Source organism: Cyprinus carpio, chromosome A6 (genome assembly GCF_018340385.1).
Source record: "Cyprinus carpio isolate SPL01 chromosome A6, ASM1834038v1, whole genome shotgun sequence".
Classification (NCBI taxonomy): domain Eukaryota; kingdom Metazoa; phylum Chordata; class Actinopteri; order Cypriniformes; family Cyprinidae; genus Cyprinus; species Cyprinus carpio.
In genome coordinates, this window is record NC_056577.1 from 9,346,641 (window position 1) to 9,360,098 (window position 13,458).

The window sequence follows — 13,458 nt, forward strand, 5'->3', positions numbered from 1 at the left end:
AAAAGGGAATTAAAACAAAAGAAGGGAAAAAAGATTAATAAACAAATTACAACAAATAAAAAGTCGCCAAGGGTAAGTATTAAAGTTCAAAACAAAGATACAAAATATACATATATACTCGTATACATATATAAAAATCAAATATATATATAAAATTGGGTTTCTTACTGGTAAATTTACAATTATGAATGTGAAATTTGGTCAGCAGTCTCTTTAAGTAAATTAATCAAGTAAAAGTAATGCTCCTCTTGGTCAGGATAGTCAGTAAAGCCAAAGAGAACTTTTTCCATAAAGGCTGATTTATACTCCTGCGAGTATAAGAGTGAAAAGGGTCTCCGAACAAATGTATTTTTGTTAAATGAACGCGTCAGAGTGCGTCACAAAACCACGTGAACGCGCGTTCTCTTCCTTTCACAACAAAGATGGCTGCGTCCTGTCGGAACCTGATGAGGTCGACTTTGCAAGGTAGGTAAACATGTTAACATATAATTCAATAATAAATCATGCCTTATAAATCATGACACATCTGAATAAATTGATTGTACATCGTCATTTTTACTTTTGAAATGTGATTTTAAACCACCGTTACTATTTTAAATTTCTTCTGGATCGCCTTGCGTGCACCTTGATAGCTTGACATGCACAGAAGAAATTCATGCAGCAATAATATACTGTACTTGTCAGCTGACTGAATGCAAACAACCATTCAAGATAAATTTGGCCAATGAGAACTCTGGGAAGATTAACTACTCATGTAATGCAGACTCAGTATCTCTCATGTAGTAGTTAGATTAGATGACACTACGTCAGGAAATCCCATCAGTCCACATGAGCAAGAAACTGGACTTTCCGAATATAAGCATAAAGGTTGTTAAGATAAAGGCACGAGGCCACATGTAATCCCAGCCATGCTGATACTTAGACCAATATTGCTTGTGTACAACACCAGTTCAATAAACAGTAAGTAAATATTGAGAAACCTACATTTTAGACAAAATACAGTTCCAGACTAAACTGTTGCCCGTCTCCAAGCAATGCAGAACAGTAGTGTTGAATGAGTGAATTGTTTTTGAACGAATCAATCAATTATTCAGTGTCGCCAAATAATAACGATGTAATCTAGGAATGAAACTGGGTTTGATTCCCGGAGTAAAACATGAATGGTTTTGGATTAAAGCATCTGCCATATGTAAAAATTAATATTATCCATATCTGTATTTACAGTAATAAGTGCTAGCCCGCGATGCAGATGAACTGGCCCCATTATCTACAAACCATCATCGGTCCCTTTCCCATAATTCAACCACTGACATAATCTGTGCCCACTTGATTTCTAACGCTAACCTCCATTACTAACCAAACCCACTATGATGAAACAACTCTGATACATTTGTCTTGAGTTACAACAGGTTCACTCACAATGACAAGACTTTATCACGTAGACAGACAGGACCCTTAGATTAAAATAATGATAATAATAATAAAACCTATTTTAAGCTCTGGTACAAATGTTATTTTTTGTGTAGCTTATTCAGCTCTTATAGTTTGATGTACAAAAGAATAGGCCTACTTTAATTAAATTATATCTTGGAACCTTAAACCAACGATTAGATGGCGAAAGTTTAATTTCATTAGACAGCACATGATTCGGTTCTGAAACAATATTATTGGCCAGCCTTACAAAGTTTTTTATGATAAGATAATTCATATATATTTTGAAGTGGATGGACCACTATTTTAAAACACATTTTTTACTATCCTGATCAGAACTGACACTCCTCTGCATACAGATACTTTCTTAATGGCACTGCATTCCTTTTTCTTTTTTTTTGATGTCTTGTTACTGAATGGTATTTTCACAAAACAATATATATGTGATCTAGTAGTAGCTCAGTAAGGTAAGGATGCACCTGCATATAAAATAAATGTAGGCTGAATGTGATTGTACATTGTTTAACATCCTTTTTTCAGGTTTGTACAAGTTATCAAATAAGACATTGTGGATAAGATCTCCCTTTGAGCAGAGAGTTGCTCATCTCAGACTGCAGGAGAATGTTTTGCACAGTAGAGCGCTACACTGCGGACATTACGCTTCACAAACCATCACCAAGACAGAGTCTCCAAAGGTTATGAACACACAGAAAGCAGCTGAACCTGAAAACAAAACCAACCAACAAAAGAAAGCGGAGGAAGAAGAGGAAGAGGAAGATAACAGGCCTGAGTACATCCCCAAAAGAAAGGCCAAAAATCCACTGATGAAAGTAGGATATGCATGGTAAGTACTGTCAGAATAAACCAATATTGAGAAGTATTTCAGGCTACTGACACTGAGATGTTTTCTTCTAGGATGCTCGGCCTGCCTACTGGAATCATTGGCTTTATTTTGGCAAAGAGACAGGTGGACAAGAACCGACTGAAGCAGCTGAAAATCAGACAGAGAATGAAGAATGCCAACGAGGGAGATTACGAGAGAGAGCGATATAAACCAGCCACCAGGATGCAGTGAAAGCTCTGCTTTGTGAAATGACTCTATTGTGCTAGAGAATAACTTCATTATGCACTTAATGGTTGGGTTGCCATGGAAACAGTGAGCTGATTTATTATGGTGGATCTTATGGATGAGGATTTGATTTCATTGCTGCCTGTTTGAAATGTTTTACATATTTTGATGCAGTCGTCACCGTTCTTGTTCATAAGCATCCAGAACATTATAAGCAACCACTATTATCTATTAAAATCAACTAAATAATACTCATGTTCCTTTTATTATCTTTATCCTCACAATAGTGATTACATAATATCAAACCTTAACCACATTGTTGTCCAACATGTGGCATGAGAACACTGCAACAAAAAATACAGGTTCATTTTGTTTATATAATTCAAATATATAACAACCCATTTATATGTACTGTAGTTAACACTTTTTATGACTATTTATTCATGGTGTATCTAAACAAAGTAAAGGCACCACTGTACATCACATAATCTGAGACATTCAGTATCAAATTCATTAAGACATTTATTTCCCAAAGTTAAAGAAAAATATCTGATATAGACTTTTCTATTGTATATAAAGATGTCTGCGATAAATACTCTAAAATTCATTAACTGGAATACAGTTAAGATTGTATGTACACAGCAGAAAAGCTAAACCCTCCTCCAAAAATGCACCACACACATGTAATATCTATAGTAAATACAGCAAATCTAAATCAATACAGTAGAAATTTGCATTATACAGATGGACTTCTAACAGACAGCTTCCATTTCTAGGACATGGGACCAAGAACACAGTATTGGCTATATAATATCACTCATATTTTATCGGAATATATGCATATGGTTAGTAAATCATGGAAATGATATTCATCTCTTACCAGTTGTTCCATTAGTAAAAAGCTAGAAATATTTTACAATTATTTGAGTAGATGTTAGCTGGGACTGGACTGAGAAGACACTGCATAGTGCATAAACATTAAAGCCATTATAATGGTACAGAAAAGGTGCATAAGCCAGCTTAAAGCTTCTATCTCTCTGCATATCCGATAATTTGCAGGAGGAAGATGAAGATCTGGACAATGTCAACATAAAGGGAGAGAGCCGCAAACACATACTCCTCCGGGCTGATGGAGAGCTTCCTGTTTCCGATGAGCAGCTGGGTATGATAGGCCAGAAACTAAAAATTTAAAAACACACAAACGCAAAGTGAATTTAGGATTGAACGAGTAAGCAATTTTCCCATGCAGAGCTGAAGTATTCCAAGAAAAGGTGAATTCTATGTGATGCGGTGAATAGACATACCAGAGTGAATGCAATGGCCCCTATTGCTGCATAGAGCATGTGAAGCCATGGGACCTGAAACAAACAGTGAAAAAGTCAGTTAACTGATCAAAAGACAATATCTGTGCAAATACAAGATGCAAACACATGCTTACATATTTGAATGACAGCACGATAGCCGTGATGATGCCAGTCACAAACACTACGATTCCGAGGACACAGAAAAAACCTGAACATTTAGTGAAATCCACCTATAAAAGAACAGAAAAGCATGATAACACACACATCAACACAATGATGTAAAGTCATGCTGATGATGGTGGATATATTATATGTGTAGCCCACCTTAGTCTGGAAGCAGAACACTGTCACCGCAACAGTTACAAGAACAGTGATGGCCAGGGCCAGGAAAACTGCCCTAGTGCTGTAATAGCTACAAACAAAAAATTGCATTTTAATATTCAGAATTCTATATTATTATTATTAGCAAAATAAACTATTATTCAAAAGTATGGAGATTATTGTAATTTTATTGAAAGAAGTCTCTATTCTCACCAAGGATGCATTTACTTGATCAAAAATACAGTGAAAACAATAATACTGTGAAATAGTATTACAATTTAAAATAAATGTTTCATTTCTCCACCCACTGTATCTCATCACTGAGATGTACATGTAATGTGACATGTCTAACCTTGCTATATTTCCAGTCATGAACGATAAGGCCAGTGTCTAAAACAAGAAAAAAAAGAGTCAATATTATTCAAAGACTTTAGCATCCTCGATACAGTATCTGCAGCTTAACATGTAAAAACAACATTGCCAATTACAGGTTTGGCTACAATCCATCTTAATTCCTTCAGAATGACTCAGAATCTTCCAACTCACAAAAATGGACAACAGGATCAGGTTCCACGGGAAACGCCTCCTAAAATGTATGATAAAGGAGAGGGCTAAATTCATTAGTTCACATTACAACTTATGTTTATAGTGGCTCTTTTTACGAGGGCTTTAATTTTAATATTCAGTTATTTTTTGTTTATACAGTCTGGTTTGATTTTTGTTCCTTCATTCTTACTGTCACATTACTAAACTACGAGCAGTTCAAAATATCACCACCTGATCCTTTTATTATTAGGTTGATTCGGAAAATGGGGCAACCATCTCACCTGGGTCCCTGACAGCAAACCAATACGATGTGTGTGACAAAATAGACAGCACTGAAAAAAATAATTTCAACAGTCATTCACATTGTTCTACTTCACTACATTTGTATTTAATGTTGTAAATGTGAAGTATTCTGCATAGTGAATGAATAAATGTCTCATTCTTACTATGAAACCCAGTAAATGGCTGGATTTTTCCTCACAAACACTCCTACAGGTTCCCTGTGTGAAATAAAAAAAACACGAATGAAAGTTTAATGACAAAGCTTAGCTGAACAAGCTTTATTTTGTGTGAACACAAAGCACAGAAAGTAACCACACCCCCCGACAGAGACTCACACAAATGTGAAAATAGCCACGATGGCAGCTGTGACGATAAGCTGAGAAGCGAGGATCAGATAAACCTGCAAGACAGAAAGACCATTTATCCAAACTCATCCATTCAGAAAAATTACTATTCATTATACACACACAAAATCCATTCATCTGAAATAACGACTGAGTAACATTACCACTGAACTCTTTTACTTAAGATTATGCAGATTACAGAAGAATGGTTCCTTACTTTCCGTATAAAAGTGTGGCGGACACTAATATCGTCGAATCCTCCTGTTGTGGTAAATCCTTCAGTGTCTCCTGTAACAATCATGTGTTCTGTGAAAACTACATTTACATCTACAACCTCATTCACATCAGTCTGTGTAAATAACCATCATATAACTGCACTATTTATATCACAAGGATCTTAAACTATTACTAATACTTAAACTATTTAAAAAGATAACTGTGTCCTAAAATTGGGTGTCACTTCTAGCACCCCAAACAATTTTTACCCAATAAAGCGTTTTCCAAGTTAGTGTATTTGCTTACAGTGCCAGTGAATAGCATGCCCGAGAAGAAATATGTGACATGATATGTGAAGAAAATAAAGAGAAATCAAATATCACTTGCAAAACTAATATGCTTTGATTTTGTGTCATTTTCAATTTAGTCAAATTATGCAAAAAGTGTGCAAATATTATTGAATTGTGTACTGCTAGCTTTAAAATGAGCAAATATGACACAGAAAACCAAAACTAAGACAAAGGAAATTTTATTTAAGCTTACTTTTTTTCTTGCTATTCATGTATTTTTTTAATTCTAAAAAATGTTTAAAATGTCACTATTAAACACATTAAATGATGAGATGTGGTGGGAATTTTCATTTATTTCAGAGAAAGGAAGTGAAAATGACAGAATTCTCATGTGATGCATGTTTGTCCACTGTGTTAGTGAACGAATTTAATAAACAAGTGAGAGTTTGAAAACTGTGTTTAACTTATTTTCTAAAAGTTCCAAAAGTGCTCATAGTTGAAGAAATACCCAACTAGGGGCTAATATACAATCCAAATAAACCCCGGTCTCATTGAAGGACATTTGTGATAATAGCAGCTGGCTGTACATTATCCCTCGACTTAGCAAATAAATAAATAAATGGACATTTAAATGGTTTTAAAACATTACAAGAAAGAGACCATGGAGTGAAAAGAGACACGAAACTACCACAGATATATAAGCAGGTATTCAGTGGCCATGGACAACAGTTAATTATATAGTGTCATTAGAATTAGAATGCTACAACAGACCAATCAGAATCAAGTATTCCAGAGAGCCATCTAATGAATCACTACATCACTGGCCTATCAACACTAATCTAGTTAGAGCTAGCCTATAGGGACTACATTAAGAAAGATGGTGACTTCAGGTAAGATTCAATTCCATTGCCTGCATATGATCTGCTAAAATTCAATTTCCTGAACAATGGATTGTTTAAGTAACAAACCAGATCCAAACCTGATCAGCAGGCCATTAAATATTGTTCTTAAATGTTTCAGGATCATGGCACTATGATAATGAAAGTAAAAAGTTGAAGGTTTACAAGATACTAGACATAATAGTCTTACCTACACCAGGAGGAATGACGGGGATGGCAGGTATATTTGGTGGGGGGTATCCCGGAGGCTGTCCATGGTACGGATCATTGGGCTGTGGGTAAGGCGGCTGTCCCGGGTACATGTTGAAGCCATATGGGGGGCCAGAAGCAGGGTAACCTCCTCCAGGCTGAGGGTTAGAGAGCAGCCGGGAATCGTCGTAACTCGGAGGGAAATCTGACCTTGACATGCTGCTTTAACACCTGTTGGGTAGATGAGATACTATAATGACCATTTGGGCTACTAAAGTGCAGAAAACACCCAAGATAAAATCAGACTTGCTCCAAAACAAAAAGAGAAATGTATTTATTTTGTATTCTTTCTTTAGGAGCCCGTAAATGTGTCACGTCAAGTGCTACCTCCGATTACCAAGAAGAATTGTTTGGCTGATCTGCCATTTCTAAATAATCTCCCATCCAGCCCTAAAATATATTCAAATAACCCTGAAATCCAAGAACAAAATGTTTAAAATGCAAGATGACTCATAAGCTAAACCGTGAGACTTCTATACTTTGATCCCTTCACCCCATGATCTGTCAATTATTGAACTGAGATTGAAACGATCTTTGCTTTTATTATAATTATTTTTAAGCATCATTCAAATCCAAAAACATTTCACAGGCAAGAATGAACTTCCTGTTTGTTGGATACATGAATACTGTCTCAGGACTAACAAAACTAGAGTTCACTAATCTGTGCTAATGATTCATTCTAGACTGCAGTTACTGATGATGTTGTCTCTCACTTTTAGATGGAAGACAAACCCATGTAGAAAACTATTAATGTTTTAAAACATGTTTTAAATGTAACTTGATATGGTATGTAATTTTAGAATGAATATTTCAAATTATTTTAATTTTAATTGTCTTTTAGAGCATGAAATAATGCACGAGAAGAGATATTTTACAGTAGAAAAGGTAAAGGTAAAAGTATCAAAAATGTACTGTTAAATCATTAAACTGATGACTAAAAAAATAATTAAATCAGAACAACTGAAAAAAAGGTAACGATAAATTTTGAGAAAAAATTATAATACTTATATAATAATATTTAAATAATATACACACAAATTATTACTCATTAATGATTGAACAAGTGTGTGTAAATTATTATAATACTATATAGTTAAGTTATAAATGTCGCTGAATATAAAAACAACTACAGTACCTTTATGAAAAACACAAATTGTTCTTATATAGAGTATAGGCAAATAGGCCATGTGTGATTATTATTGTAATATCAATGAACAGTAGCTACAGTCTCTATCCTAAAAAAAATCTACCTAATTATTAAATTTGTCAGTGGTGTTACTGGTTCTCACTTTTTCTAAAATGATCATTCTACAATTTAGTTAATGAAGTGGATAAAAAGCAGATAAAATCATTCATATAGCACAGCAAGTGTGAGAAATTCAGCCCTGTCATGATTCTTTTTTTAAAACTATTCAGACAGAAATGTGCAATGATCTTAGTAATTGTGGACAACATTTCTCCAGGAGCACTAAACTTAGAATATCCTTCCTGCCTTTTCCACTTAAGAACTATTATGTGGCGGTGTAGTGGTTTGAGAGATCCAGATGCACACAACAGATTAGTGGACATAAATTCACTCCGTGACTGCACGTCTACTCATGCTTCGTTTTGAAAGGTTTCTTTCCATTTTAATCCTTACAATGACGTAAAAGAAAGATATGAACTGACGATCTTTTGGATCTGGGAGTGCCAAAGCTTCAAATGTTATGTCGCCATTTTCACTCACATAGTACTGATCACAGCAAAACAGAACTAACCTGTAACCACACTTTAAACGTCTTCCTGAAAACAGCCGACAAGGCACAGCCCATGGAAGGCCTTACAGTGAATGCTGTGATTATGAATACACCTAGTTTTTCCTCAGCGACTACGTTTTCCTACTGTATGTTCAGGTTAGGGAGTGAGATTTTGAAATTTGAATTATACTTTTTTTGGGGGCATGTGTTAAGACATTATTTGTGCATCAGGATCATTACTTCCTATTAGAGCCCGACCGATATATCGGCCGGCCGATATTATCGGCCGATATGAGCTAATTGCATTTAAATCGGCATCGGCGTTTATAACGGCCGAGGAAACTTAAAAAAACAGAGTCTCATGCTTCACTCATGTTATGAGTGTTGCATAGTTTGCCCACCAGAGGGAGCTCTGCAGCTCCCCAGTTGACAACAGCGCCAGAAATCCACTACAGAAGAAAGCTATCAGCCGAGCCACTGAGATGTACTCTTTTGACGGTGAGTCTGTCGTTCGTCATGTGAAATTATTGTAGATTTAGTTCATACACTGTATATAAAAACAGTGTGGTAGTTCTAGCTAACGGTCCTATCATTATCACTTCTAAATATTCTGTAACATCACTTACAGCCACTAATGCATTGCTATATTAGATTAGCCACAAAGCTAATACCATGTTTATCAGTGGAAGAGCGCGAACGTTAATAAGAGGTCAAACTATAACGTTAGCGCTTAACTTATTCTAAATATATCTGCAGTGTTTCTCACATAATGACCGCGTAACTGTGGCAGGGGGGCGCGTGTAGTCAATGACTAGAAGTTATGTACAGCGTGCCTCGAAAAAACAACAACTGTTACGTTATTCTACGCAAACATAGCTTCCTTTTTAGCAGGCCCCTTAAATGCTTGCTATTAACTTGTTTGAAGGTGGTTCTTCTCAAAATTGACAGCGGTGTGTTCATGACACTAACGTTAACCATTCAACTTCGAATTGATTCCGTAATCTTCCGGTAACAGTAGGCTAACTTTACGTTCGCCAGCGCATGACGATGTTTTGATTCAGACTGCACAAAGAGAAGAGGAGAAGATATACAGGTCCGTTGTGAATGTGTCTGTGAGAGCAAATATAGTGTAGTTACAGTAACTACAGTAGGTGCGTCAGAAATGATTAAACCAGAGGGGACATGTAAATAAATGTGAGCTGAACAAGCGCTTTTTTTTCTTCTTTTTTTACAGATTGTTTCAAAGCAGCTTTACAGACATAACAGGAAAATGGTTGTAATAATATAGTTAAATATAAGTAGGTAAAAGGTAATACCTATTGCTTGACAAATAAATAATAATATATATATATATATATATATTTCTCTATATTTCTCATTTTTGCCTATGTAGGAGATCCCTGTTTATTATTATTATAATTCTAATGATGACATGAGTAATGATACATGGTGATATTATTAATACACATGCTTATTCTTTCTCTGTCTCTCTTTCTGCCCTACAGATGGCTGAAAAAAGGTGAACGCTGTAGCAGCAAAGTGTGGGACTACTTCTGCAAAGATTCCTCTAATGCAGTGTTCTTTTGATCATTAAAAAATATATACTTTTGATGTGCAATTTTTTAGTCATTGAGACTGTAATCTAAGGCTTTTTTTTTTACATAATCCCTTCTGGAAAATGGTTTATACAGCCCACATACATAGAACAGGCAGATATTTTACTATTGAATGTTGTGTAAGTGTAGTTTATAGGAAATGGGTCTAATATCCAGTTTATTTTCAAATATCAAAATATCGGCTTATAAATCGGCTCTTTTCGAGTTAAAAACAGAAAATACAAATCAACCCAAAAATCCAAATAACAATCCCTCTACTTCCTATTAATCAAACAGATGTAAAGCAGGTCACTCATGACCACACAGTGAGGTCAACATGAACATGTGAATTACATCTGCTAAAAAAAACATTCAACCCAATTCAAAGTCTAAACTGGGTGAATCGGATTGTCATTTAATGAAAGTATCCTGGGAAAAAGGCGTTTCTGCATTTCATGTTCAGAAAGGAGTGACTGCCAAATAAACTTCAGAGAGCAACTAAACTGAGTCATAGGCCATTACTAAAAGAACCAACGTTTTCCAGGATATGTGACAGAACTCAAAATAAAACCAGGTTTAATGTCACTTTTTACTTTCAGACCAAGCACATGTAAGTACTCTCTATATACCCTTATGGTATGTAGGCTGATTATAATGTTTACAAAAACATGGAGGGTGCTGTGCAACTCAAGCCAGACTGGAAAAGAATGTCTCCGTTCTTGTATCAGTTCAACACTGCTGCCAGCATGACTCAACCAAGCCTACCATACACGGTTGCATCACTATGTACGGTACTCTATATGCAATCTTTTATTTTTAAAGTGGAAAAAAAAATGACACTTTCACTTTCTTACTGGTCCACTCTAGTACTGGAAATTGTCCAAAATGTTATGCTATCAGCCATATTCAAATGACTGCTGTACAGAGATAAAGTTACTTTCATGGTTTATTTATTCTATCTTTTCCTGATAGGGTCGATATGGCACAGTAAATGTGTTTTTAATATTATGTATTGAATAGAAAACGGTGTTAATGTAATTGAGCTGAAAAACAGGCTATGTTTCAATATATAGAAAGCTGTCTACTTCAACAGCGGTTTTGGGAAAGTTACATTCAATGTGTGTGATGATGTTTAGGTAGCAGCTCAGAGGATCTGAAACAGAAACCCCGTCCCTTAACTTCCATATTCCTCTAATGTAACTTAATCTTTAAATATAGACTAGAAGTCACTTAAGTTATGTACTTATGAATACAAGCTAAAAGTCACGAGTGTAGCTACTCTACAGTTCTTGAACATGTTCAGATATTTTGGCCTCACTCCCCCCTCGCAAATATTTACCAGGTCCATGGTAACCAGTAATAGTTATTTTACTTCTGTTAAAGCATTATAGATTACTCAGTCGATGTAAAAAGCAGTCGACCAGTACTTTATGCATTCTAAGAGCAAGTGAAATCTTACCACGCGCTGTCTGAAATCCAGAAAACTTTACACGATCGATGCTGAAGCTTGGAGAAGGAAATATCTAGCGATATAATCCTTCAACCTGAACCTATTTAAATACAAATTGGTGAGTTGACGCTCTGGTCCACCTTCCTCGATGTCAGTTCAACTAATGTACAACCAGTAGTCAGCTGACGACGTTAAATATTGACGTTCAGTGTAACGTGCTCAAGATGCTTACAAGCCAGCAGGTGGAGTCAGTCTGAAACATATTGCAACACAATTCTCAAAACTAAGCCACAAGATGTTACACAAGTACAATTATGCTTTGTCTCTGAGTAAAACTAAACTGATATCTAAAACATTGTCTATCTTTATGTACCGCTTCACCAGAAACACTCACGTAAGAAGTCTGTCGAGGTGTGTGTGGTGAACTAGACACACCCAGGCTGCACATTTGAATTCTCGCTACAAGCTGTGCGGGGTGTGTGCCGAACTCGTTCTGTCGCGTTTGTTGTCTTACACCAGGTGGCGCTAAATGGCCGATGCTACTTTTCTGAAATCAATATCAAAAGTTAATTTACCAAATGTACAATATACAGAGCTGGGAGGTAACTGATTACATGTAATCTGAATCACGTAATCAGATTCCAAAAATTAAGTACTTGAACTTAGATTAAATTACATTTTTAAAATCCTTGTAATCAGACTAAAGTTACTTTTTTATTGATTATATGATTACATATTATTCACACAATAGCAATAAATTATTCATAATTTATCTATTCTCCCTAATTCAGTTTTGTGGACATTCTCACAAAGACCAGTAACTAGTCAGGTAGCTATTATTACACAGAAAATTGAAAGACCAGACTGCATATGACCACTGGACTTACAAAAATCATTTACATTTTAAAAAGAGTCTTTGGAAGGTTTTTTTTTTTTCTTCTTTTCTTTCAAACACGTTAAAATTCACAAGGGATTCACAAATATTTTTTTTTTATGTCAGCCGAATCTCTTTCACCTAATATATTTACACACACCCACCTGATATATAAGGTAATAAATTAATAATTAAGTATTTGCATTTTCACAGTTCTGTGATGTTGTTTAATGGTAACATGACATTCAGGTAAACACACACACACACACACACACACACACACACACACACATATATATATATATATATATATATATATATATATATATATATATATATATATATATATATATATATATATATATATATATATATATGTATATATATATATATATATAAGTTTTATTTTGATTATTTTATTTTGATATTTTAAAAGTGATTTATTTTAATTTCACATTTTTATGATTTAATTAATTACTAGCTTTTCATTAAACTTACGAAACCCCTGCGGTTCCTTCACAAACCCCAGTTTAGGAAACCTAATGTAATGTTCAATGCACTTCATTATGTTAGTAACAACAAATTTAATATATTTTCTTTTTCTCTGCATTTTTATACCAGTATGGTACAAGATTATCCTATTTAAATCAATACGATAAACAAGTTAGGTCAAAAGTAATCTAAAAGTAATCAAAAAGTGGTCTGATTACATTACGTAAAATGTAAAAACATTTTATCAACTTAAAATGTAATATATTACATTGCTTTTTGTCATGTTATTTGGAATCAGTAAGGGACTAGTTCAGGTGAAGAAACCAGCGAATAGAGATAGGATCACAAACGTAAGCTAAG

At 34.9% G+C, this 13,458-nt stretch overlaps 1 protein-coding gene across 3 annotated transcripts; it reads right to left on the minus strand.

Annotated features, from left to right (window-relative positions):
* Positions 1-3,004: 3,004 nt before the first annotated feature.
* On the minus strand, positions 3,005-12,243 carry LOC109054512 (protein lifeguard 3-like). Of its 3 annotated transcripts, XM_042757931.1 has the most exons (13): positions 12,127-12,234; positions 11,742-11,985; positions 6,893-7,122; positions 5,515-5,585; positions 5,289-5,353; positions 5,118-5,171; positions 4,953-5,003; positions 4,672-4,711; positions 4,478-4,515; positions 4,129-4,216; positions 3,939-4,034; positions 3,805-3,858; positions 3,005-3,679 (listed from the first exon to the last, which is right to left on the minus strand). In XM_042757931.1, the coding sequence occupies exons 3-13, from the start codon at positions 7,107-7,109 to the stop codon at positions 3,530-3,532; spliced, it is 924 nt and encodes a 307-aa protein (XP_042613865.1). In that variant the 5' UTR covers positions 7,110-7,122; positions 11,742-11,985; positions 12,127-12,234; the 3' UTR covers positions 3,005-3,529. The 3 variants fall into 3 exon arrangements, with proteins under 3 accessions (XP_042613865.1, XP_042613866.1, XP_018927314.1); XM_042757932.1 differs by lacking the exon at positions 11,742-11,985 and having other exon boundaries at positions 12,127-12,243; XM_019071769.2 differs by lacking the exon at positions 12,127-12,234 and having other exon boundaries at positions 11,742-12,100.
* Positions 12,244-13,458: the final 1,215 nt, after the last annotated feature.

What these genes read in the sequence shown, in the direction of transcription:
- LOC109054512 (XM_042757932.1), bottom strand. Translation starts at nt 7,109, where the DNA reads ATGTCAAGGTCAGATTTCCCTCCGAGTTACGACGATTCCCGGCTGCTC. An exon ending in CGTCATTCCTCCTGGTGTAG is followed by an intron (nt 5,586 to 6,892) that starts GTAAGACTATTA and finishes TGATTGTTACAG; the next exon opens with GAGACACTGAAGGATTTACC. An exon ending in ATGACTGGAAATATAGCAAG is followed by an intron (nt 4,217 to 4,477) that starts GTTAGACATGTC and finishes TTTTGTTTGTAG; the next exon opens with CTATTACAGCACTAGGGCAG.